Source organism: Mchenga conophoros, linkage group LG4 (genome assembly GCF_057382185.1).
Source record: "Mchenga conophoros isolate Kocher_MC1m ecotype Shallow Benthic linkage group LG4, M_conophoros_male_GT1.1, whole genome shotgun sequence".
Lineage (NCBI taxonomy): Eukaryota > Metazoa > Chordata > Actinopteri > Cichliformes > Cichlidae > Mchenga > Mchenga conophoros.
In genome coordinates, this window is record NC_140529.1 from 18,220,031 (window position 1) to 18,244,277 (window position 24,247).

The 24,247-nt window shown below is 38.6% G+C and overlaps 2 protein-coding genes across 4 annotated transcripts; one reads left to right on the plus strand and one right to left on the minus strand.

Annotated features, from left to right (window-relative positions):
- Window positions 1–406: 406 nt before the first annotated feature.
- Window positions 407–6,042, minus strand: LOC146575863 (cytoglobin-1-like). Of its 2 annotated transcripts, XM_085270771.1 has the most exons (5): window positions 5,827–6,042; window positions 5,591–5,733; window positions 2,418–2,649; window positions 1,267–1,466; window positions 407–979 (listed from the first exon to the last, which is right to left on the minus strand). In XM_085270771.1, the coding sequence occupies exons 2-4, from the start codon at window positions 5,731–5,733 to the stop codon at window positions 1,302–1,304; spliced, it is 540 nt and encodes a 179-aa protein (XP_085126897.1). In that variant the 5' UTR covers window positions 5,827–6,042; the 3' UTR covers window positions 407–979; window positions 1,267–1,301. The 2 variants fall into 2 exon arrangements, with proteins under 2 accessions (XP_085126897.1, XP_085126895.1); XM_085270769.1 differs by having other exon boundaries at window positions 407–1,466; window positions 5,827–6,040.
- Window positions 6,043–8,447: 2,405 nt separating this feature from the next.
- LOC146575864 (phosphoribosyl pyrophosphate synthase-associated protein 1) lies at window positions 8,448–20,364 on the plus strand. Of its 2 annotated transcripts, XM_085270767.1 has the most exons (11): window positions 8,448–8,850; window positions 9,110–9,162; window positions 10,467–10,533; window positions 10,629–10,801; window positions 10,892–11,007; window positions 11,119–11,174; window positions 11,377–11,522; window positions 12,592–12,633; window positions 15,192–15,262; window positions 17,058–17,204; window positions 18,713–20,364. In XM_085270767.1, the coding sequence occupies exons 1-11, from the start codon at window positions 8,768–8,770 to the stop codon at window positions 18,869–18,871; spliced, it is 1,113 nt and encodes a 370-aa protein (XP_085126893.1). In that variant the 5' UTR covers window positions 8,448–8,767; the 3' UTR covers window positions 18,872–20,364. The 2 variants fall into 2 exon arrangements, with proteins under 2 accessions (XP_085126893.1, XP_085126894.1); XM_085270768.1 differs by lacking the exon at window positions 12,592–12,633.
- The last annotated feature ends 3,883 nt before the right edge of the window (window positions 20,365–24,247 follow it).

Below are 24,247 nucleotides of genomic sequence, written 5' to 3' on the forward strand. Positions count from 1 at the left end.
GCTTTGCAACATGAGCCTAAAGATCAACATACCAATCAGCTTACATTGTTTTTTAAGTGGATTATCTAGTTCAATATTATTGTGCTCAAACATAACTTGGGAAACATCGAATGTTTAGAACATATCATGGGACTGCTTCTAAATATACCAAAACCAGACCCTCTAATGACTTCTCCGCAGGCCAAGTCCAGTGTTCCTACAATATATTATGAAAAGAGAGCACATAGTGGGATAAATGAGGGTATAAATACAGACTGTCGGCAGCTAAGCCACTTATACTTAGCACTGCTGACTCAAGCACAGAATAAGGGAGCAGTGGGGCAAGGAATAGAAAAGAAAGGTGTAATTTTGTCGGTATGCCCACGAGTGTGTAGTGACAGGAGGGTCACATTGGAGCAGCAGATAAACAGAGGCTTTTCTTTTTATTTGAAAATTGAATCAATTACAGATACAAACGTGAGCCATGATGAAAAATGTACAATCGCCACATTTAAATGTAAAAATGTAAAAACGTCTCGTATACTTAAGAGCTAATAAAGTGGCTACAAGTGGATACAGACTGATAAGATTAAACATCTGAAAGACATCATACTGTTTAGAAAGAATGCTGTTTACATTTCTGTTTCGAGATATACACATTCAGCAGAAGGCACATCCAAGTCAAATGTGACCTCTAGTCCACTGGTGGGTCTATGTTTGCATTTTCTTCCTCTTTGCTCTCTCTCCTTTTAATGGTTTAGCTTTTTACAAGAGTACAAATGTAAGAAGGTGAGCTGATTTTTTTTATTCTTCCCTCTCTCCCTCTCTTTCTTTCTGTCTCTCCCTCTCTTATACACACTAGAAACCCACTTTACTAACCACACGTAAGAGTGGACGTCCCATGATGATCTTAGATTACATCAAGCTGTATCTCACATTAGAGTCAACTGATTAATGTCCTATGAAGCCTGGAAATCAGAAGGTTTCCCCGCATGCCTGCCTATGTGGAAAAGAAATAGAAAATTAAAAAAAACCCAAACAAAAAACGAGTAAATGTTTGTTTTATATGTGTAATTCTCAAGGCTTATATTTTATACCATCAATTTACATATGAAAGTGGCCATTTCACATTTTTCTCATGCAACATTAAAAAAAATTCAAACTACGACACCAGAAAAACAGAAAATGGACACAATCATGAGTAAATCATAGTATTACGATATGTATGTATATAAAACTAACTTTTACTATTAGAGAGCGTGTATATTTCTAAGAAAATTTTACTACTTCTTTTCCATATGGGTAGTCCAAGTTTAAAACGTTCAACCAGTCGAGGTTGAGAGCTTTTCCCAGCCCAGTTCCTTGTAGATGGCAGAGATACTGCAGTAAACCGTGGCCAAGAGGTTTGTCCATGCTGCGCCCACCTCAGGTGTGATGACCTCTGGAAATTCTTCTCCCAGGACTTCTAGGATTACACCGCTCAGAATCTGAGTAAGACACAAACAAATGTGCTCAGGACATTGATGGAGCGCTTTGACTTGTTTTTCCCTGAAAATGTTGACCCCCAGTCTCGGGTTTTTGTACAGTTGAAGCAACGAAAGCATAATATGTACAATATACAGACTGCAAGGGATTGAGTTGTGCTTGTTATCTTTGGTCTGATGTATGGAACTGTTCATCAAATTTGCAAATACACTAGCTGTCTCTTATCTTCTTATTTAGTGTCAGTTTTTTCATATAACTCTATGTTTCAATACTGAATCAAAGGAATCTCAGATGGGAAGGGTTGCTAGCAGTCTCTGGCGCTCTCAGCTAATTAATCTGGTTTCCTGGTCCAAACAGCTGCGTGGTGCATCATATTAAACGGTGTGCAGCTGGTTTCTGTTCACGAGCTCACAACAATTGACTGTGCATTATGTATCTGCTTAAAACTACATGCTAGAGAAAAAACATAAAAGAATCAAAGGAGAGGGAGCAAAACCAAGTCACAAAATTATGGCAGGAAAGAGGAGTTTAATGACGAACATAATATAAAGTGGTTTACACTGTAAGGTAAAAACCCAATGATACAGAGACAACCCCAACAATCAACCAATCCCTTCTGAGCAAGAACTTGGCAACAGTGGGAAGGAAAAATTCCCTTTTAACAGGAAGAAATCTCTACCAGAACCAGACTCAGGGAGGGGTGGCCATCATGACTGGTTGGGGGTGATGACATGCGTCGTATGCTTGACATTTATCACATTTATCTCACATTGTATCATTTCCTGTGAATGCAAAATGATTTATTGATCATTTTATGCTAACCTATTAAACTGACTGACTGTAAATACGTGACTCTACAGAAGCACATGGTGCAGAATGAAAGACAGTTTTTTTTTCTACTAATGTCTTGGAGCGTGCTTTCTGCACAGCTGTTCACGCACTGTTTTCTTTACCTTGAAGTACACAGGCTCCACCTTGTGTTGGAGTGCATGGGCCTTGGCCACTAGCTTCAGCACCGACGCCACCTTATCTGAGTTGTCAAGGTTTTCCACCAGTGTATTGATGGCATTCATAACTCTCCGAGCATGCTTCCTGAGCTGGGCGCTCTTCTCCAGCTCCTCCGCGTCCTCAATGTGCTTGAACTGGTTGAAAAACTGCTTGGAGGAGGGGAAGTTGACAAAGAATCTGCAAAGGAGGAGTGCTAAATGAAAAATACGATATATATACATACGTGTAACTGCTGTACTATTCTCATCTTCCTTCTGCCTGCAGCCTCATCCTATAAACCCACGTTCCCTTGTCAAGTTGGCAAGATAACACGAGTAAACACTAGCGCATGTATAAGGGTGCTGCATACTTTTAGTGTAAAATAACTGCATTAAACTGATACTGTGCAGTGTGGTTTCCATATATTTGCAAAGGATTTACAACCTAAAGGGAAGAGTCCAGCTGCAGAGCTGTGATCATGGCAAAGAGCTGAATAAATAGATACTTTACACAGTGATTTCACAAGTTCTGTTGTACTAAACAACAGCTGTGGTTAGGTTTATGAAATAAAAATGAGGAATACTGACTAAATGACTAAATATGAAATAGTTATCATCATAAATGAAGTTATAGCTTCCTTTGCTTTCCAAACCAATTAATATGTCACACTGGAGAAGGAAAGTAAATCTTGTAGCATCAGATAAAGAATCCCAAAGCGTGCACTAACTCTGATATTCTGGGAGCTTCTCTGTTTCATAACTGTTTTTGCTTTGATAAATGAATGGATGGAGACTTCTTATTGTATTTGCAGTTTAAGGCCCTTTGCCATTCAACTTATAAGGTAGTATCCATATGCGTATCCCTATTTCGTACCTGAAAACCCAGTGTGATGAATAACTCTATTGTTTTTAAAGAAAAACAGTTCCAGTCCTGTTATCAATGTCAATATTTGTTATTTTACCCATTCCTTGGGATGGAATGACAAAATTAATATCAGGAACATGAAACCTGTCTCCTCATACACATTGTTTTCAAGCCACCCACCCTCGCCGCTCCTCGTTTGGGAACCTGTTGGCTGATGTTTCTAGTTCTGCTCTGGTTCCTGTCAGGACTTAAAAAAACATGATCCTGCATACTTTCCAAAAAAAAGTAACATGCTTATTACAGATGAGGGTGTGGGTATTCCATGCTTACTAAGGTTGCTATGATCACACCTGATACTTCCTTTTCTTTCTGAGTGACACTGAAATTATAATTCCAGCAAAGACAGATACGAAGTTATACTTATGTTGGAATACTCAGTTTCTCATCTCAGTTTAAGCTCCGGGTCGAGAATTTAATATCGCTGCGTTCTTTCTGAAGACAGCAAATAGTCCTTTTAAAGATGTTTTCTTTGACACTCAGAAGTATCAGAGTGAATTAACAATGAGGAACCTAAAAACTTACCCCCTCCCACAGTCTGGGAAGAGGGCCAAAGCATCTGGTTTTTGGCTATCGGATCGAGATATCCCATCTCCTCCCTGTCTGTAGAGCAACTAACAGAAAAAGGAAGTGCGGATTTACACTGTCAGATCTGCAACATATGGCTCGATATTTAAGTTTTACTCGTGAACTTAAACGTCTGAGGGAAGGAGGTTGGGAGGCGGTGCATTCATTTTTCAATCCTGGGTGTATGGGCTTCTGCAAGTGCCGGAGCAAAATAATGAACCGTGCTGTTTAATCTTTCTGTCTTTGTAATTGCATGTGACCTGTGGTTGCATATAAATAGCCTCATTAGTTTTTCATATGGTCATTGGTTCTTAATCCTTCCTTATCTTATTTCGAGACTAAATGAAGAGCTGAAGTGATAGAAAGTTTTTCATTTCAGAGACAGAGCGCTGAGATTTGCTACTTTAGATCCTATCTGACGACCATAAAGCCGACGAGTTTGAAGGATTTGCAGCGTTAGGCTTGAAGTTGGACACGGTGGCAGGATCTTTTCTCGCTGGCTGAAGGAGACTTTTGCCAGGACACGGATATCAATCGGACTTTATTAATCAAATTCCCGAAGGTCGCAGGAAATTAGTGATGGAATATAAGCAAGACAATATGAAAGGACATATTTTAAATACTTTTTTATACTATTTTCTGTTTCTGTAGGAAAGCGCAGCAGCTAAATTCCATCTTTTCAACAATCTGTGAAAACTACATTACTAATGGTGATTGTATAAATACAGTATTACACTCCCTCTCAACTTTCACCTCCTGCAGTCAGAACGGATTATAAAGGCATGCTCTGTCGTGCATCGAATCTCGTCACACAAGAATTCCATTCAAAGCCGTCACACTTCTGCGAAATCCCTGCACATGGATGATTTTTGCAACATTTGCTTTGCTTAACTTTCAATGTGAAAAAATGAAAGTGTGGTAAGTGCAGGAATCAACCAGCAAATCAATAAAATATGATGTAGTAAATATATGAAAGACTGAATACCTGCTGTGTATGTATCCACTGTAATAGAGAAAAGAGGAGGATTTTAAATGTCTTACAGCTGGTGATGGAGTCATGCTGCCATAGGTTGCCAAGCCCTCTATACAGGCATTCAATCAGAACCTCTTCTGAGAGGGAGTGTGCCCCTTTCATGGGCACAGATGGGGTTTAAATGTTTGACCTCTGCCCTAACAACTTAACAAACAGGATTAAGAGAGCGTCACATCTAAAGAGATGACTGTAAAACCTGTAAAAGTCAGCAAGCTCATTGAAGTTGAGCGTATCCTGGATTTTGAGGAAGCAAGTTTTTAAAAAAAAAAAAGTCTCTGCACAGGGGAACAAACAAGCATCAGCTGTTTTTTTATTGGCTCCTGCTGGTGCGCTGACGGTAAAAGGGGGTAAAAGGCAAATCTTAACTTAAGTGTGGTGAACTATATAATAAAGATGGAAAGAACTTTCATACCAAAGTCTCAAAATAGGTGATATTACACTGTTTGTGCTATATTTACTCAGCATTTGATTAAATAGATGCATAGCCATAAAAAAGGATGTTAAAATAGTTCAAATATAACATTCCTGTTAATTATAGATAACATTTTTCACAGTACTCTTTTTATTATTTTGGTGTGAATTAGATATTTCCTCAAACATACATAGAAAAGGAAATACCTGACTAGTATGGCCACCCCGACATCATCACAGTTCTGGTAGACTTTTCCCCAGGAGGCCTGGATCATCACCCTCTCCTTGTCAGTCAGCGGGCTTGGCCGCTCCAGGTGGTCCACCTCTCCGTCTCCCTGCGTCCTCTCCATCTGGAAACACAGTGTGTAGTGAGCTGAGCACATGCAGAAGGCAGGGCTGATGAGAGCACCCCTCCCCCTCAGGCAAATAAACACAATTTGTACCTTTTTGTTGTTGTTGTTGTTGTTGATGTCTTTTCCTCTTGTTTGTGTCTCCTATGTGGTGGCAGAAGGGAAAAGCAGTTTCCTGTTTTCCACCCCTTGTCCCTGTGAGAATCTCTGCTCCCGACCTCTGAATCTCTGCTGAGCGAGAGTGTGAGTGAAGAACGGGCTAGGAAAAAAAAAATCACACAAGAAACACACGCAGCAGCGAATGAGGAGGAGCCTCTGTACTCTCTCTTTATACACTCTCCCTTCCCTGCCTCCCTCCTTCTCTTCCCCTTCTCTCCCTCTGCCCGCCTCACCTTTGTAGGTGGTGTTTAATGAAAATACGATGAGATCAGAAACAAATCCCAAGCAAGGGAGCCGGATATGTCATGCACATAATGTGTGAGCGCAGATACAGTGTAATGTCAGCATGGTAAAATAAGATAAAGGTGCACTCTTAACTTGTTTTACCTCTAGAGTCCCTCATGCAGACTTTCCAGGAGAATAACCTGGAATGATATTGAATTTCTCACAAGCTCCCTTTATGTAAATGAAAAAATAAATGCATAGATAAAAATCATAATATTAATATTAATAATAATAAGGTGTTTTGTGCTTTAACTTTTTCATTTTCTTCCTTCAAAAGCAAACATGTGTAGCTTTGCTGTGGTTGGTGTTATCAGTATAAGGATATATCGCTTCCATGTGTTAAAAAAAAGCTTGAGTAAGTTGTTATTGCTGTTTTATAATGAATTGGCCAACCAGGACCCAGGTAGCCTGGAATCTGGGAGGTAAATATGGGAGGAGAGCAAACACAAGACCAGACACTGTGACTTAGGTAATATCAACTGTCTTACAAGGGGAGGTACAATGTACAACTCTGCGTTAAACATTGACAGAGTTGATAGTATGCCATTCAAGTTGGTGAAAAAAAAAGTAGACTTAAGGTAGATGTATCATAACCAACCATTCAAATAGCTTTCCCTTACCCCGTCTGCAGAAGCAGTGCCAATTAAACAGGGGAAATGAACAGGGGGATAGTGTAACACGGGAGACGGGGAATTATTGCTCCTAAGGTGTGCAGTGAGAAACATTACAATGAGATCTGGGTTTCGTGATCAAAAGCAGAGCACACAGGACACAACTTGACACGCAGTGAGCTGGGCAGGCAACAGAATGGAACTGAAGGCAATCAGAGCAAGTGGCCTGAGCTGGGCAGGTAGACAACAAGGTGATGGGTAAGTGCTTCAAGCAGAATGGTTTGTCAGAGAGACTGCAGAGTGATGCTTCCGGTGATGAGATGATGAGCCACAGGTGTGCATGCTGATTGGAGCCGGGGGGGGGGGGGGTATGAAGAGGAGCTATAGAGCCCAGGCCGTGACACATGCACCATCAGTTCATGTGTGAAGCTCATTATAATGCAGGCATGTGACCTTCAAGCTGGCTCGTCAAGATCATGACTATGCGCACGATCCTAACCGTGTAGGCTACTCGTCAACCTCGTGTAAGCGTACAGTCAGGGCTTTACATTTGCTCCTTTACATTGTCCAAAGATCAGCACCACCATGGCTGCCTTGCCACCACTGTCTTACAAGTTATAACAGTAATTATAAGCATCACATTAAACCAGTGGTTTACAAGATATTGCATCCCGTCATGGTTGTAAGGTGTACAAGAAGCCACATAATTAAAGGATGGTATGTTGTTCATGTGCATGCTGTGACCTGTGGCCCCAGGTCAGAGTATAATTGTGGATAAACTTTGGGATCAAAAAACTTTATTTTTACAGGTTTATGTAGACAAATCCACATACCTCTGTAAACACTTCATGACTCCTTGAATCTCTAGTGGTTTTCACACCCACAGTAAATTCAGACCCTTTTTCACAAACCTTTAACCCACTCTCTTAAGAAAAACAATAATATTATCATCCAAAAGAATAACTGCTGTAACTGCAGTCAGTACAGCGTTAGTGGCATCTACTGGACAGTTGTGGTAATAACGCTTTATAGTGTCTTTATTTTCTTTTTGCTTTCTTTCACACAGTTCGCTATCTTAGTTTGGGCAGTAAACTATGGTCATCTCATCTTAAGTGACTGACAATCGCACTATGATTAATCTATGACAACAACATATTTCATATATCATATATTAACCAAAATTTAAAAACCTGTAGTATATGAATATAAAATAATATGAATTATTATTATTTCAATTAGAAAGTTTGTAAATTTGCTGGAGTACACATATTTTATGCTACTTTGACCGTAGTACAGTAAATAATTGAACTCCGTAATTAATTTTTTTTAAAGCTTTAACCTACTTGGCCTGCCAAAACAGTTAAGTGTTTAAAAAAACTGAAAAATATAATCTTACATAGACAATATGCAATAATATGAAATGACGAGTTCATCTAGTCACTTGACTATGTTCACATTTTGCTCAACTATATTTTGGCTCTGAATAAATTACTTTTTTAACAGAATATTTTTCAGTGTGTTATTAAACTATTGCTTAATAAATGTAATCTCTTGGTTAACCAAATTATTACCAGATTATTAGTATCCCTAAAGAAAACCGCCGTCTGACATTCAGTACAACTGAACTTATGTTTTTTGATCCGCGGTTAAGACTGACCCGACGGGGATTCCGTAGTTAACATTATAAGCTACATTGCTACCTGAGAGAGAGGCAGGTGTCAGTAGACTTCCGGCGAAACCTGCGACAATAATTTGACAAACCAAAATAAGCAATGCTTATTTTACTGCTATATTTTAGCTAACTTTGTGCCGCACTCTGACGGTCATTCTGGGTACATCCGCTCCCCTAGCAGGCTAATTTGAGCCAGCTAGCGAGCGAGCAAGCTAACGACTACGTCAGAGAAAAAAGGACAAGAAACTAAGTGGTTAGAAGGAATAAGGTTGAGCTGTTGACAGTGCCTGTCAAGTTAAACACCAGAATGAATGTCGCTAAAAGTGCTTATCGAGTATTTTCTGCAAACTCCTCTGCAGCATGCACAGAATTAGCCAAGAAAATAACAGAGTAAGTAATGCTTTGAACCGTTAGTGTTAAGACTGACTGCTAGTTAATATTTAATGCCACTAATAGTGCTTCTTTAGGTTGTTGGTCGGTGATAATTGTGGAAAAACTTCACTGCTGACACTTTACCATGCATAGTGAGTGTGGTCTGTAATGCGTGGATGAATGAATTAGTCGTGTGGTGAAAGCCTGATATTGTGTGTTGAAACTCTGCAGCTGGCAGATGACCATTAGGTTGCCATGTTGTGCTCATGTTTCACAGGCGTCTGGGTGTGGAGCTGGGGAAGTCTGTGGTCTTCCAGGAGTCTAACAGAGGTGAGCAGGGTGTTATGGCTTTATATGCAATTTTATTCCAAATGTTTCTGGTCAGGTTTTATCTGAAATGTAGGCTTGTGATCTGATACACAAGTAGGTGAGGGTAGTTAGAGATTGTGTGCTAAAGTTACTGTAGTTGATATTTTTAATCACTATTTGTTGTTTCGAAATGGTCAGTTTCAGATTGGTATTTGAATTTTTCCTTTTATTAAATGTATAATGTAAGTGCAATTTTCAGGGACAGGTGTAAGTTCAGTTCAGACTTGGTATTTCAATTTGTTCTGCTTGATAAGCTGATTTCTCACCAGAAGTGACTTTATAAACAGCTTGTCCATGACTTTTCCCCTCTTATTTTAATACCTCACTCCCAATGATCACTGTCGCCAAGTGCTTGCTCCTAGGGGCTCATCTGATTGTTGGACTTTCCTTTATATTATTGTAGGCCAAGGCAACTGTTGTTGTGATTTGGTGCTATATAAATAGAAGTATCCTCTAGATCAGGGATGCCAAACTCATTTTATATCATGGGACACTACAGCCCAGTTTGACCTTGAATCTGAACAAGCAAAACTGCTTACTGTCAGTGTCAGTGTAAGCTTATATAATACCTGACATATCTTAATATAAGATCAATACATGTAGTTTCAATAACATGGTTCATTTTTCTATAAGATAAAGAAATGCTGCTTTTGTAACGAAAGAAATCTGTCAGCACGACTGTTTGTCGTGTACAGTTAAATTGTTAGAATATAATGTGTAAAATTACAGGAAGAGTTCTGGTTATTCACGAACAGGCTGTCCTGTTGTTATAAAATAGAAAGCCTTTGCTAATTAACAGAAAACCTCCTATTTTATTCCTGCAGTAGTCCCATTGAATCACATTTCTATAGTAGATAGTGGAAAATCAGGAACTTTTATGTTATTGATGTGTTTATCAATTATTTACTAGTTTTGGTGTAGTATGAATGGTCAATGAAGAAATTGATCTAGGACATTTTAGCTCAGATTATCAGTATCTGTACCACTGTCTGTTTCATTAGGGAAAGCAGAGCTTTCCTGATAGTTGCATTAAAAGTTGTTGGCACAGGATTGCTGTGGAGTAGGGCATGGATATTAATACGACACGACTGTTGCAGAAATTAATGGAATCCATCAAAAATAGCACATTGTTCATGTAATAGAGCTACAAGATTTCATCAGTTTTTAGGTCATGAGACGTAAATGTACAACATCCCGTGTTCTGTTGCTCAAATAAACAACAAATGTGTATTAAAAAGTATTGGTGAAGTATGTTCTCTGTTCAGAGACTCGAGTGGATGTAAAAGAATCTGTTCGTGGACAGACCATCTTCATTATCCAGACCATCCCACGGTGAGTATAGTAGGATGTGCCAAACATTTAAAAAGGTTATTAGATTATCACCAAACAGAGTCATCTGATTTTTTTTTTTTTTTTTTTACAATCAGGGATGTGAACACAGCCATCATGGAGCTGCTTGTCATGGCTTATGCCCTCAAGACCTCTTGTGCAAAGAACATCATTGGAGTTATTCCTTACTTCCCCTACAGCAAGCAGTGCAAGATGAGAAAAAGGGGCTCAATAGTGTGCAAGTTGTTAGCTTCCATGTTAGCCAAAGCAGGTAAGAATAGCAAAAAAGAAAACCTCAATCTGTGATTTGTTCAAAGAATCTTTATTTGAGTTTGATTATTTGATGTCTTTTACTCTGAAGGATTAACACACATCATCACCATGGACTTGCATCAGAAGGAGATCCAGGGCTTCTTCAGCTTTCCTGTGGACAACTTGCGTGCCTCCCCTTTTTTGATTCAGTACATTCAAGAAGAGGTAATGATCCCTGTCAGATCTCTGCTGTGTGTATTCTAGTGACCTGTGGATCACTCAGTCTAGAACTCCATCAATAAGTCTAACAAAACTGTTTTCACTCTTTATTGCCAGATCCCTGATTACAGAAATGCCATCATTGTGGCAAAGTCCCCTGCTGCAGCTAAAAGGTAACTGATGCAATACACCACTGATAATTTCTGATAATCTTTACATCAGATATATATTGCAAAAATAATTTCTGTCCTATTCTATGCATGCATATTTAGATACATATGTATAACTAACGTGCATATATATACATGTTGTTACTGGTAATAATAATAATGTTGTTATTGACTAATTGTTAATTATTATTATTACTATTTTTAGGGCTCAGTCCTATGCAGAAAGACTGCGTCTCGGTCTGGCTGTGATCCACGGCGAGGCTCAGTGTTCAGAGTCTGACATGGCTGATGGAAGACACTCCCCACCATGTGTACGCAACACAACAGGACACACAGGCCTGGAGCTTCCTTGTAAGAAAACCCATATGAAAAGCATTTATGTTTAATTTTTATAATTTTTCTTGTAGCTTAAGTGCTCCATAGATATTACCAGCACTGATGATTTGCATTATTTATTGTTTCTTTGAGAATTTTCTCCTAGTTTAACTCTTCAGTTGTCTGAATTTTTAATGTTAGCACTTCATTGTATTTATAATTTAACAGACCTTTTCACAGCAGACATTTAGAAGCAGAAAAAGCACAGGTGGATTGATGAGTTTATTAATGATGGCTTAAGCGTCACAGGAAGCTATGACAATTAGCTAACATGCGCAACAGCATCAAAGTCAGTGGGATGCAGTCATGGTAGAGTTCACCTGTGTTTTAGCTACTGTAGCAGTTTAAAATGTCTTCTGTGGGGAAAACAGACAAAATACAGCTCTTACTCATGCTAACCTGTTTTGAGCTGACGATTCTGTCGTTTCTCACTCATACCATCAGCCATACTGCAAGTAACTGATTTTTGTTTTTTATTTATTTTTTGTTAGTGCATGATTTCGTTTCTACAGATGAGCTACTTTGACTCATGCTGCATCGGCAAGCTGCAGTTCCTAACTTACAAAGTGTAAACTACAATGTAATCATAAAAGCGCAGTCTTCTGCTTGTTTCTTGCCACGTTAATTTTATCTTTTTTTTTTTTTCTTTCTGGTTTTTTTTTTTTTTTGGTGCGAATACATGTGACTGGGTGAAGCTTTTATAGTGCTAACTCTGAATCTGAAGTAATGTCAAATAAGTGTGTCGTTGGCAAATGACTCCAAATTTGTGTCCAATATTTAGTTGATTATTTTGTTTAAAAAAACCAACAAAAAACCAACAGCGTTGTGCTTTTAACCTTGACTTAAAAAATCCTCTTTTGGAACTGCAACTCACAAATGGCTTCATCCTTAATTTTTCTTATTAGAATCAGTCTGATTTGTTGTGTTGCTTTTTAAATTCCCGTCAGGCCGAGCAGAGGATTTTTCAAGTCCTGGCGTCATGTGTTGTGTCGTGTCAAATATTTGTGCATTTGTGTTTAACGTGGTGTTTATTTGTTGACAATAGCAGGCAAACAACAAGCTCCGTTCCCTGGCATAGAACTTCCAAGTACGACCGTAAAATTAATTTACATCTGACTATGAAATGATTCCTCTTCAAATGGTTCCTCAATTTGCATGTATAAACAAAGGGTTTGTGTTGCATCTTGTGAAAATACAGTCTGGATTCAGGTCTGTAAAAACAAAGTGGATGATTAGTGCTCAAACGAATTAAAAGACCAGTTAATTTCAGTTTCGATATACTGTTTGCATTATGCCACATTTCTGTGACTCCAGACAGCTAGTTCTACAAGATGGTCAAAACCCTCTTTTTTTTTTGTTGTGTTCTGATTTTTATTTTACTTTATTTTGTTTTTTAAACTCCAAATCCATAAATCAAACCAGAACCATACCAAACATTCTTTCTGTTTTTATTTTGTAGTTGAACATCTGGACTCATCTTGCCAATCAACACATTGTGCACCCATAAAAAACCCGCCCTTAAAAACCTGATTAACATTTGGTCATAACTGCATGTCATAAAACAGTAACGCATGCATTTGAAATCTAACATCCAGCGACGGGAACAAAAGATGTTGTGAATGGGACGGTTAGTGAATTATAGCATATAGCATAATCGTAGCAGTTTTAATATGCTGGATCAGATAACCTATTTTATTATTGAATAGTGTTGGATCGGTCAGTTACTCCTACAGGTCTGGACCAGCTTTTCTTTTAAAGGGACCATGTTTTTGATTCCAAGCAATGCTCCCAACAGATAATGCAGACCTTGGTTCTTGAGCTGGTGGTGCTCCCAGTGTCTATCCTGCTTGGCTGAGTAGCCTTGTAGGTTAAGTACCATTTGTCAGCCACACTGGTTAATGGCAGCTCTCCTCTTGTGATGCTTGCTCTTGGTAATTTTGCTAGGTTGTACGTTGGTGGCCAGGAAAAGAATATAGGTCCCAGGGATCTGTTAATTTTAAGGCCTGAGGGTAACATGTAAGAAGTATTAAAAGATTTATTGCTTATTCACAAGATTACGTAAAGAGTTAAAACAGAAATGTCTGAAATTTAGACTTCTGAATTCAGGATATTTTATTGAAGCAGTTTAGCAAGGGCAAAGCACAAACCAGGATGTACCCCATCTCCTTTCGCTCAAATCATTTCCAAAACTATGTAATACCCATAGGCTCAGAGCCACTGACCCTTTACACTAAGAACCGGTCCAGACTTCCTGTATATGGGTTACTGGCTGATCTGATGGGTGGCATATTTAATGTGATGCAAAGCTTTAACTCTGTTAGGCCGTTTGGACAGGTTGGGCATGCCAACCTGTTGATTTAACATTTTCTACAGATAACTCAAAGTATCAATACGTTTTAGACATCTGAAATTAATTTCAGAAACCTCTGAGCAGACATTTTTCAGGACAATGTTGTAGCACATCAACAAACTGTCGAGACAATGTATTTTAAGTGTGTGTACCGCTAACAACATGGCTCTTGCTGTTTTTGGTTGATAGCAATAAAAGACTGAATGTGACACTCCCAGGTTTTCTGATGCTGTGGGACTCACGGTATTCAGCAAAATGTTCTGCAAGGCATGCCTCCACCTTTCTCTGCTGCTTTATACTTTTCCTGCACAATCGGCTTGGCTGGCTGATTGTTTATCAGTTGATTGTTTCCTCAAAACCCTCTAAATGACTGCATTTACATGCATACCTGTAATCAGAAAACAGCTGTTTTTGATTTGGGTTACATGTCAGAGTGTTACTGATGGTTCTCCACTTTAAGTACACTGCATCAATCCTTATCTGAGGATAATTTTTAATGCATCAGTTGAGAATTAGAGACATGATAAGATCTGCCACAAGATGAAGCACTTTCATGTTTTATTAACACATAGCGATATGTGATATATCATGTGAGACCAGAAGTGTTATAGTGGACGTCAGCACTGATGCAGTGACAGTATTGATGATAATCAGAGCTTTTCTTAATAGAAATAAATTATATCCAAGTCACTGTAAGTTTTTTTTTTAAAGGGTGGAAAATTATGGCGTGCATGTAAAAGTAGCAGCACTGATGTTCCACTGAAGACTGATCCCAGAACACTGGCAAGTGTGGATGAAGAAACCCTCATCGGTGCTTGCCACTGTTGACCCATGTGAAATAAGACTGTGTGGTGCTTATTTGATTCATATACAGAGTGCTGCCACATGCCTGCCACAGCCTGGCAACCTAACATGTGTGTCAAGGCGGTTGTATACATTGTCTTCTGATTGGGTATTCTGGGCAGAAAACCCTTAGGCCATTTGATCTTTGCATGGCATGTTTTGTACTATGTTTGCCATTTGAGTTTAATCTTTTAGGGGTAGGAGGGGTAGAATGGAGGGAAAGTGTAATCAAGTGCATTTGAAATTTAAATTGAATGCAGCATTTCTACGAATCATTCACAGCATGCAATGGAAAAAACAATGATTTGGAGTGAAAATGAGCTTAAATCGAAAAACAATTTTCTCAACCCATTTTACCCAATCTACTGAGATTTATTTTTGATTAAGTGAGAAACTGTACGCATAACTTCCTGGAAGTGCTCTCATGGGCAAACTGCTCTTTTCATTTCCAGTAATGATGGCCAAAGAGAAACCTCCCATTACTGTGGTTGGGGATGTGGGAGGAAGGATTGCCATCATCGTGGTAGGTCATTTCTGCTTCTCCTTCCTTAGTTATCATTTCCATTAGCTTCCGTGGCTAACTTTAGCTGATGATTCAGCCCTCTTTCTTGATAAAATCTACCAATGCAACACTACAGCTTTCTTTAAAATGATTGGCTAGTTCTTTTTGAAGTGTGATATGCTTACTGTCTGCCAGTCACTTCCTTTAGGTGTGTCTATTTATCCAGTGCATTCTGCACCAAGTGTTTTTGCAATTCTGGTTTTGCACTGTCCTTACTTTACTTGGTTACGTATGCTCTTCATCTTCTGCTACATATTTTTGTTTTTTATTTTTCCTTATTCGTTGTAAGTTATCAAATTCTGTTTTAAAGGATGTGAAAAGATCTAATCCAAGCCAAAAAATGGGAAAACTGACATTAAAAAAAAAAAAAAAATCTTCTAATAATAATAATGATAGAATCAAGTAGGGCTGTGCGATATGACCAAAATCTCATATCCGGATATAAGACATCTATTGTCCCGATAACGATATAAATAACAAAAATGCAACATTTGAAACATGTGAAGTGTTTCCAGCTGGGCGTCGTGTACCTGGAGTCGAGTGTTTTAACCGATGTATGAAACTATACATTTTTAGACATAAGTTGTAACGGACTGAGTGATCCACAGGTCACTAGAATACACACAGCAGAGATCTGACAGGGATCATTACCTCTTCTTGAATGTACTGAATCAAAAAAGGGGAGGCACGCAAGTTGTCCACGGGAAAGCTGAAGAAGCCCTGGATCTCCTTCTGATGCAAGTCCATGGTGATGATGTGTGTTAATCCTTCAGAGTATGTATTACACAGCGTGCTGCGGGCGGGGAAAAGCCTGTTCTAACGTTTGAGTCTAAGGTTTATTTATTTTTTTAGCACCTGGCGACTCTTTTTTTTTTTTTTTTTTTTTTTTTTTTTGCTTCCCATCTGTAAACACTGCATACTCTTTCAGGTGATTCGGTTTATTTTGAAAAGCCTCAACAGGATCTTGAGCTTTATTGTGAAAGGTTTATATGGAAAATAAACAAGCGGACACGCGATGGTTTTACCGTCGTTGTTGCTAATGACAACGCACAAAAACAGTCGCTTGTCCGTCCGTAGTGTGGTTATATTAAATATAAGAGAAAGAGAGAACTTTAAGAAATTAATATAGCCACTACAGTGACCATCAAAACGATGAAAAAATATTACTGTAAACAGTTTATTTTGCGACACCACGAAACAAACGATAGTGTAAAATGAAACTAGATGTTTTTATATCGTCATCTGATATATATCGTTATATGAACAGCCCTAGAATCAAGTAAAATATCCAACAAGATGATCAAATTCAGTCTTTGAGTGTGATTAGTAGGGGTATAATGGATCTTTTGGTCTTTCTCCTGAATCATTTGGTACCCAGCGCTTATGATACAGACGCTATCCCTTCTTTGTTTTTAAAACGGGAACAAAGTTTTAACTTCTTCTTTTTTTTTTTTTTTTTTTTTTTTTTTTTTTTTTGTTTGATCAATATTTGTTCTTTGTGTATAGTCAAAAAGCAGGAAGTTAATTCTAATGGTAAATATGATCCAGTTATCTTTCTGAACAATGAGCAATGTGAGCGTTTTGACACTTCCTAATCTTTTCTTGTTGACAGTGTTTTTGTATATTTTGTATATCATTACACTGCTTGTGAGCAGTGCCGCAAGTATATCACCAATAATCATAGGAAAAAAAACACAAAGAAAAAGGGAGATGCAGTTTTAACTACAGATTGTATTTTTTTTTTTTTTTCTGACAGGATGACATCATAGATGATGTAGGAGACTTTGTCGCTGCTGCCGAGATCCTGAAAGAGAGAGGAGCCTATAAAATTTATATTATGGCCACACATGGTTTACTTTCTGCTGACGCGCCACGTCTCATAGAGGAATCAGCCATTGATGAGGTGAGGACTGATCCCCCCCACCCACGCGAGAACTGGTTATTCATGTATTTGAACGAAACTGTCACACAAGCTAAAGGAGAAGTGGTAAAAGGTCTTTTTTTTCTTTTTTTTCTTTTTTACGGGCTATCATTTGTTCATTGTAAACAGAGTGTAAAACGAGATGCTTCCTCGTAGTGGGCATTTTTTCCCTGTACTGTGTAAGGAGTTTCATGATCTGCTGAATAGAAGTTTTCATTTTCACTTCCTCTGAACTATCTAGAAAACAATAGTTGCAGTTTACTCTACATTTATGACTTATTAAAAACAAACAAGTGAGATCTGAGATCTATTAATTATTAATTGATCTATTAGTCTCTTTAATCTTGATCCACATACTGGTGAAAGGACTGGTAGTTGGTGCTTTTCTACCCTAAGCCCTTAAAACATACATGCCTCATGCACTTATTCATACTTTATATTTAATATTCATACACAGTTGCACCCCAATGAATGCATCTCAGGCTTCAGTATCTTTCCCATTAATGCTTTGGTGTGCAGACTGGAGTCACCAACCCTCTAATGACTTGCTCTAGCTACTCTACTATAGCCACCCTGTAGCAAAGTGTTGTAGTACTACCAGAAAAGCTTCAATAATTCCAGTGCTGTCTAACACATTAGTCAAAATCTGAATTGTGTTCATCTGGGTCGATGTCTGGTAAGTGTGAAAACCACAGCTGCTTATTCACATCATTTTCATACTTGTCAAATTGTTCAGTTACTCCTCGTATCATATGGATGAAAAAACAACCATTCTTATCAGGGTAGAAAAAGAGACAAGTGGGTCCAAGCCATGTCTCTGTCAGCATAACAGAGCCACTAAATTATCCTACAGAGTCAAGATTCAAGTTTTTGCTTTACTTTGATATTAATACTATTGGGGAAACAAACAAACAAATGTTATCTTAAAAGTTTGCAGAGTGTGAAGGTGGCAAACTCAGTGTGGGGCTGTTTCCTAAACTGCTGCAGTGCTCATTTATTAAGAATTATAGAAATAAGTTATTCAAACAACAGAATCAGAATATTGATCCTGTGCCTCTTGCACTTTTCTGATTGATTGCACGAAGAAGAAAGAAAGAAAAGTCAGGGATGCCAACTAGGAAACACTATACCTGTGATCTTCTATTCATTGTACAAGTATTTTGTCCTCTTTTTGAACTCGGGACATCTGTCTTTCACAAAACTGAGATCTAAGTAACAGACCTGAGTCAATGGCAGTATTGCTTAAGTGTTTAATTATGTTTTGGATCCAGTTTGTCTTTACCGACTTGTCCCTTTTTTAAAGTAAAACTTACACACACACACCCCCCTTTCTTCTTTTTTTTTTTCTTTTTTTTTTTCAAGTGCATGCCCATGTTTGGATACTTGCGTTTCAAGTCATTTTAAAGCAGCTCTGTTACTTATATGTCAAACTAATATTACAAATAATATATTCATAGTATAAAATGTCTGTGTTTACTGTGGGTCCTCAGGTTGTGGTGACCAACACAGTTCCCCATGAAGTACAGAAGCTGCAGTGTCCAAAGATCAAAACTGTGGATGTCAGCATGATATTAGCTGAGGCTATCCGCAGGATCCACAATGGCGAGTCCATGGCTTACTTGTTCCGCAACATCACTGTGGATGACTAGTGGCATCAGAGGTTGTCAGTGATAGAGAGCAAGTCATAATTTCCTGTGTTATACATGTTAAAAAACAAAAGCAATGTAAGTCATTTGAAGCGATTCTATAAATTGCCCCAAGTTATTTATCTTCTTACCAGAAGTTATTAAAAAATATTTCACTTGTTAAAAACTGATACGTTTTCGGGCGTGTCGTGGATATTATAAAAAACAAGACCTGTTTCAGTTTTTTAAGGCACGTCTCGCTGCTCTCATTCATTTCACTTGAACAAAAGATGCTTTGCATTGGTATTATTTTGTCATACTCTAACAGTACCTCCTATCTAGTGACTGAGCTTAATCTGCAAAGGAGAAGAGCTGGCAAGAATTTGTTGGCTTTACTAACCAACACCTTGCCAGGTCTTGTGATCAGGGCTGCTCAGGCACTGATTTCTTTGCACTGAACGAGGCATGTTTCATCTAATGAGTAAGAACAAGTATACAAACTGTAGTTCTCAAATGATCATTTTTATGCAGCTTTTCTTTGCATCTTCTGTGGAAATATTTGGGGAAATGAAAATGTTTTTGAATGTCGTCACCACAGGTTAAAATGTCACTCACTTTTGTTGTATTGCACTCTCAGCAGGAAGTTAAGAGCGAATGGCTTCATACCACCGCTGCAAGCTGCTGTGGGCGAAATGAGCCTTTATCATATTCTCGCTTTATTAATCGACTGAAATGCTGTTAACTATTACCTGATTGTGACAATGCACTACATATGACATAGCTAAAGGGAGGTGTGCACCACACTATTGCCAACTGATGCAGGGAGCTGCGATGGTTTGGTTGAATGCCTTTGATGAAGGTGAATATTGTTCTCTGTGTAATTAAAAGTACAGATAATTTGTGCTTTAGATGGCTTGTATTGAAGCCTTGACTTGGATAGACAGTTTTGCAACATACTGACATCTTTGTAAGGTGTCCCCTGTTTGTGCATTTGTTTTGCCTTCTAATTTTTAAGATGATTTGCGACACAGCAGCACAGTTCTGATGTTAGTCTCCAAGTGATTATGGCCTCTGGGAAAACTTCAGAGTGGAGGTTGAGTGAAAATGACTTTATTTTCTATGCTGTTTGAGCCTTTTGCTCAGGGAAATATACTTTAGAAGCCAATGCACAATTATTTGCTCTTGTGCTTATGAAGATGTTTTACTGTTGTGTGCGCACACCCTAATACTTCGAGAATGTCTTCCATACAGCAGTACTGTACACCTGTGCTCGTTTTATCTTATCATTTAGGTTTGCTATAGATGCTGGATGTTATTTGATAAGGTTGGGCACTCTTGTGCACAGAGTTGGGTAAAAATGCCATTACCATGTCAGCTCAAATTTCTGTCCACAGCGTGTTTCAGAAATCCTCTGTATTTACTGTTTCCCTGAACCCCTCCCCATCCCAACCCCACCTTTCTGTCAGACTGTACTGTGTTTGTCACTGTTTGTGAAATTAAAAAAAACATTGCCTCTGGTTCTGCCTCATCTCTACCAAATAAGGAATTTTATTATTAATTAAATTAATTAAATCCACAGCATCTGCCACTTTTGTGAAGAAAAAAAAAAGTTATTTGAATAACTCCCTTTGCAAAACATGTGCACCTTAAACTACTATCTATCTATACATTCTAGATTATATGAGTCTGTTCTGTTTCTCTAAAGGCTGCACCATGTAATGAAAATCATATCTAATTTGTGCTGCATCAATCAAAAACAAAAAAACGCTTATTAGCTTTATAACATATGTTATAACACTCAAGCTAAATAATTGCATCCATATTACATTTCTGCTTAAAGGCTACCACATAGCTTATAAAGTCACAAGCCTGAATTTGACATCAGTTAACACAATGGGGTGTCCATTAAACATTAAACATCCATTAAACAAGTTCTAAAAAAAAAAGAAAATCAATCTTTAGCTGTGTTCTTGACATACTGCCTGACTATGAACCTTATGTAGACTGTTTGTACTATATGGCATAGCCATTACCCTTTACAGCTCCATCACTTTCACTTCAGAACCTCTCTGAAGCCTTTGTGGTCCAGGACTGTTTCCAAAGAAGGACGTGGATTCAGAAATCAAACTGGATTCTCTGAAAACCAAAATAGTCACAGAATTTCCTTTTTGTTCCATAGCAGCTAGTTTACTGATGCTGTAGAGGTGCAAATGTCTGTTTAGTTTTATAGGTTGTGGTGCTTAACAAAATTTATTGGAAAAACAGGATATGGGGACTGGATTAAAGTTTAAGAAGTACCAGGTTTGGTTTGTGGGCCTTAGTTTTGAATTCAACTAATATGTAATAAAAGAAACTGATCTGTCAGAATCAGAAAGATTTAAAGATTACAGATACATTTGAAGTCCAAATGTTCTATTTCAGCAAGGAAAAGCTAACATTTTGTTCCATTTGTAGTTTTTGGCTACAAAGAACCAGATTTCTCGTTGCTTTTCTGGGTTTTTATATGTATTCTGTTTGGATATTTAATGAATCCTGCTAAAACAATCTTGCAGAGACAAATATAAAATTGAATACAGCTTTATGAGAAGGCTTTCAGTTACTTTTAACATGTACTGTGATTAAAATGTTAGCATAAAGATCCAGTATGCAGTTGCCATTAGGTCTTACCGCTTCCTTAAAAACACCTGATGTGGACGTCAGAGATCCTATACTTGTTCAAAACTTCTCAGGTATATAAACAGCACTGAGGAGCTTGGACCAAGTCTAGGAGCAGAGACAAACACTTTGCCAGGCAGTGTAGGGATTTCAGAGGTCATACTCACAAATCAGACTTTTCTACTTGTTGCTATAGTAGCAGTAATCCTATCTGAGTAGTTTGCATTTCCTTTACCCTTATCTACAGCTGAGCCCTGTGCTCTGCCAGCAACCTAAGTAAAGAGGTTTAAATCGCACCTGAGTTTTAAAAGGCAGGGGTCCCCCCTCCCGGGTCTTCGTCCATGTGCTGAGAAAGATGGGTTTGTGAATCTCAGTGGAGCAGCTGAAGGCAGCTGTGAGTTTAAACAAGGCACTAAGAGGAACTAAAGATCTGATAATTACAGATCACTTCCTTGTCTCATTCTGAGGAAACAATGTACCTTATCTGAGCATTTTTGGAAAAAGGAAGTGCACCTTTTTGTCTCTTTCTCTAAGCCTGTGTTGCCTTTTAACAGTCAGGAAATGCTAACAATGTGTATGAAGTTCTTTTAGAGAACATGAAAAGTGAACATTAAATAGCATGATACTTTATCATGCTTTATTAGGCAACTTTGTCCTGTCATTGCTGCCATTGTTAAGAGTGGAGCATTAGAGAACCATCTGGAGTAAGCTCTTTAGTCAAGTCATCATGTGAATTTCTTGAAGCAGTGGATTAGATTTTAGTCTCACCCCACCAGTTTGGTTGGAATGAAAACCTCTTTATCAGCTTTTGTTGCATGTTTCAGTATACACAGTAGACACAAAATCCAGCTAAACAAAACATGTGAGACATTACTCATCCAGATTTAATCTCAGTAACTAATTTTACTTCAGATAATAAAATTAGTAACTCGATTTTATTTTGCACTTCAGGAGGTTTTGGAGACATAGTCAGTGGTGTCTCTGTTCAACTCCTCATTAACACAAATATCTAATCAGACAGTGACGTGGCATTAACTCAAGATGACCTGCTGAAGTTTGAACAGGGTTAAGAATTGTTTTTTTATGTTCAACGGGCTGGTCTGAGATTTTCCTGTGCAGCATCTCTTGACTTTACAAAGAATGGTCCAAGAAACATCAAATATCCAGCAAGCGGCAGTTCTCTGGGTGCAAAATACCTTAATGCCACACGTCAGAGGAAAATGGCCAGACTGCCTCGAGCTGCCTCGAGCTGATAGGAAGGGAACAGTAACAAGGTGTGCATAAGGGCATCACTGAGCGTGCAACATGTCAAACCTTGAAGCAGATGGGCTACAGGAGCAGAAGACCATACTAGTGCCATCCTGTCAGTTATGAAATAAGGCTAGATTTGGCACAGTTCATGGTGGTGTAAAGGTTTCTTGCCATATTTCGGCATAGTTGAAACGCCACGGCCTACCTGTGACCACTGTGCGCCCATCTTCTGACAGATGCTTCCAACAGGAAAACAGACCTTGTTATAAAACTATCATGATCTCAAACTGGTTCTTGCACATGATGATAGGTTCCCTGTATTCATGTCTGTGAAGGTTCTCAGTCATCCAGGTCATCGTAGTCTAAGGAGCCAAGGTGTGAGCCACACCCGCTTTCTCACCTTGGCTCATGTGATTAGGTAGAGGATCATCAGGGGGTCCTTTGTCCCTCTTTGGGAGGAAACTCCCACTGGGTTTAAATCTGGGACTCTCCACCATTTGACCCTTAGAACTGAAGAAGCTTCTCAGATGAGAGGTGAAACGTCTTCAAGCAACTCAAAGAAGTCCAGACGCTTTTCTTTCCAAGCTCCTTAGACTTCCCTGTATTCAAATGACCTCCACAGTCACCAGCGCTCAATCCAATAGATCACCTATGGGAAACCTGCAGCAACTATGTGATGTTGTCATGTCTCAGAGGAATGTTTCCAGCACCTTGTTGAATCTGCGCCACAAAGCTGTTCTCGAGGCGAAAGGGGGTACAAACCAGTACTCACAATGTGTACCTAATAAAGTGAAGTCATCAAACAATGCACACATCACCAAGTGCACCACCAGAGGGCAATGCAGCACAAAACAGAGCTTGTGCCGTTGAGATTGTGTTAAAGACCAACCAAGCGATCCTATTAGTTGATTTAATCCACTCAGTACCAACATAACTTTTCTAGGGTCTTAGGAACAAACTGTAAGACATGTCAGTTGGGTGATTCAGCAGGGTTTTTTTACATTTCCGTCTTATAAAAAACAAAAAAACAAATGAAAAAACCTTTACAGATCTGGTTAGACCAGCCCCATTCTCTAGAAGGGAGGTATAGTTTGTCTGTAAGTTTTGCCACAAATGCATTGAAGTGTGCAACAAGAATTAGTGTCTGGGCGCCTGGGCTTTCCTCCTACAGTACTAAAATTTGCATGTTAGGTCAAAGTTTCTGTAGGTGTGAATGTGAGTGGCAGTGGCTGTCTCTGCACCATTAGCCCTGTGATAACTGGGCCAACAGACTAGACAGTCTCACCCCACCAGTTTGGTTGGAATAAAGAGACCCAGACCCTGAATCAGGACAGCAGAAGAAAATTGATGGATTGATGTTGAATTGATTTGAATTCTTATTATAAGAGAAACAGTATAGGAGGTCTGTGCAGTGTGAATCTTTTTAAGGACATACAAAATAAAGTTGTTTTATTTATTTAATGGTCACCTGTTTTCACGTGTTAGACTTTAATT

Excerpts from the sequence above, each read along its gene's own strand:
- LOC146575863 (XM_085270771.1), bottom strand. The coding sequence starts at position 5,733 with ATGGAGAGGACGCAGGGAGACGGAGAGGTGGACCACCTGGAGCGGCCA. Across the intron at positions 2,650-5,590 it reads GGGGTGGCCATACTAGTCAG|ATTCTTTGTCAACTTCCCCT; the intron begins GTATTTCCTTTT and ends CCTCCTTTGCAG. Across the intron at positions 1,467-2,417 it reads TGGAGCCTGTGTACTTCAAG|ATTCTGAGCGGTGTAATCCT; the intron begins GTAAAGAAAACA and ends TGTCTTACTCAG.
- LOC146575864 (XM_085270767.1), top strand. The coding sequence starts at position 8,768 with ATGAATGTCGCTAAAAGTGCTTATCGAGTATTTTCTGCAAACTCCTCT. Across the intron at positions 11,008-11,118 it reads TTCAGTACATTCAAGAAGAG|ATCCCTGATTACAGAAATGC; the intron begins GTAATGATCCCT and ends CTTTATTGCCAG. Across the intron at positions 15,263-17,057 it reads GAAGGATTGCCATCATCGTG|GATGACATCATAGATGATGT; the intron begins GTAGGTCATTTC and ends TTTTTCTGACAG.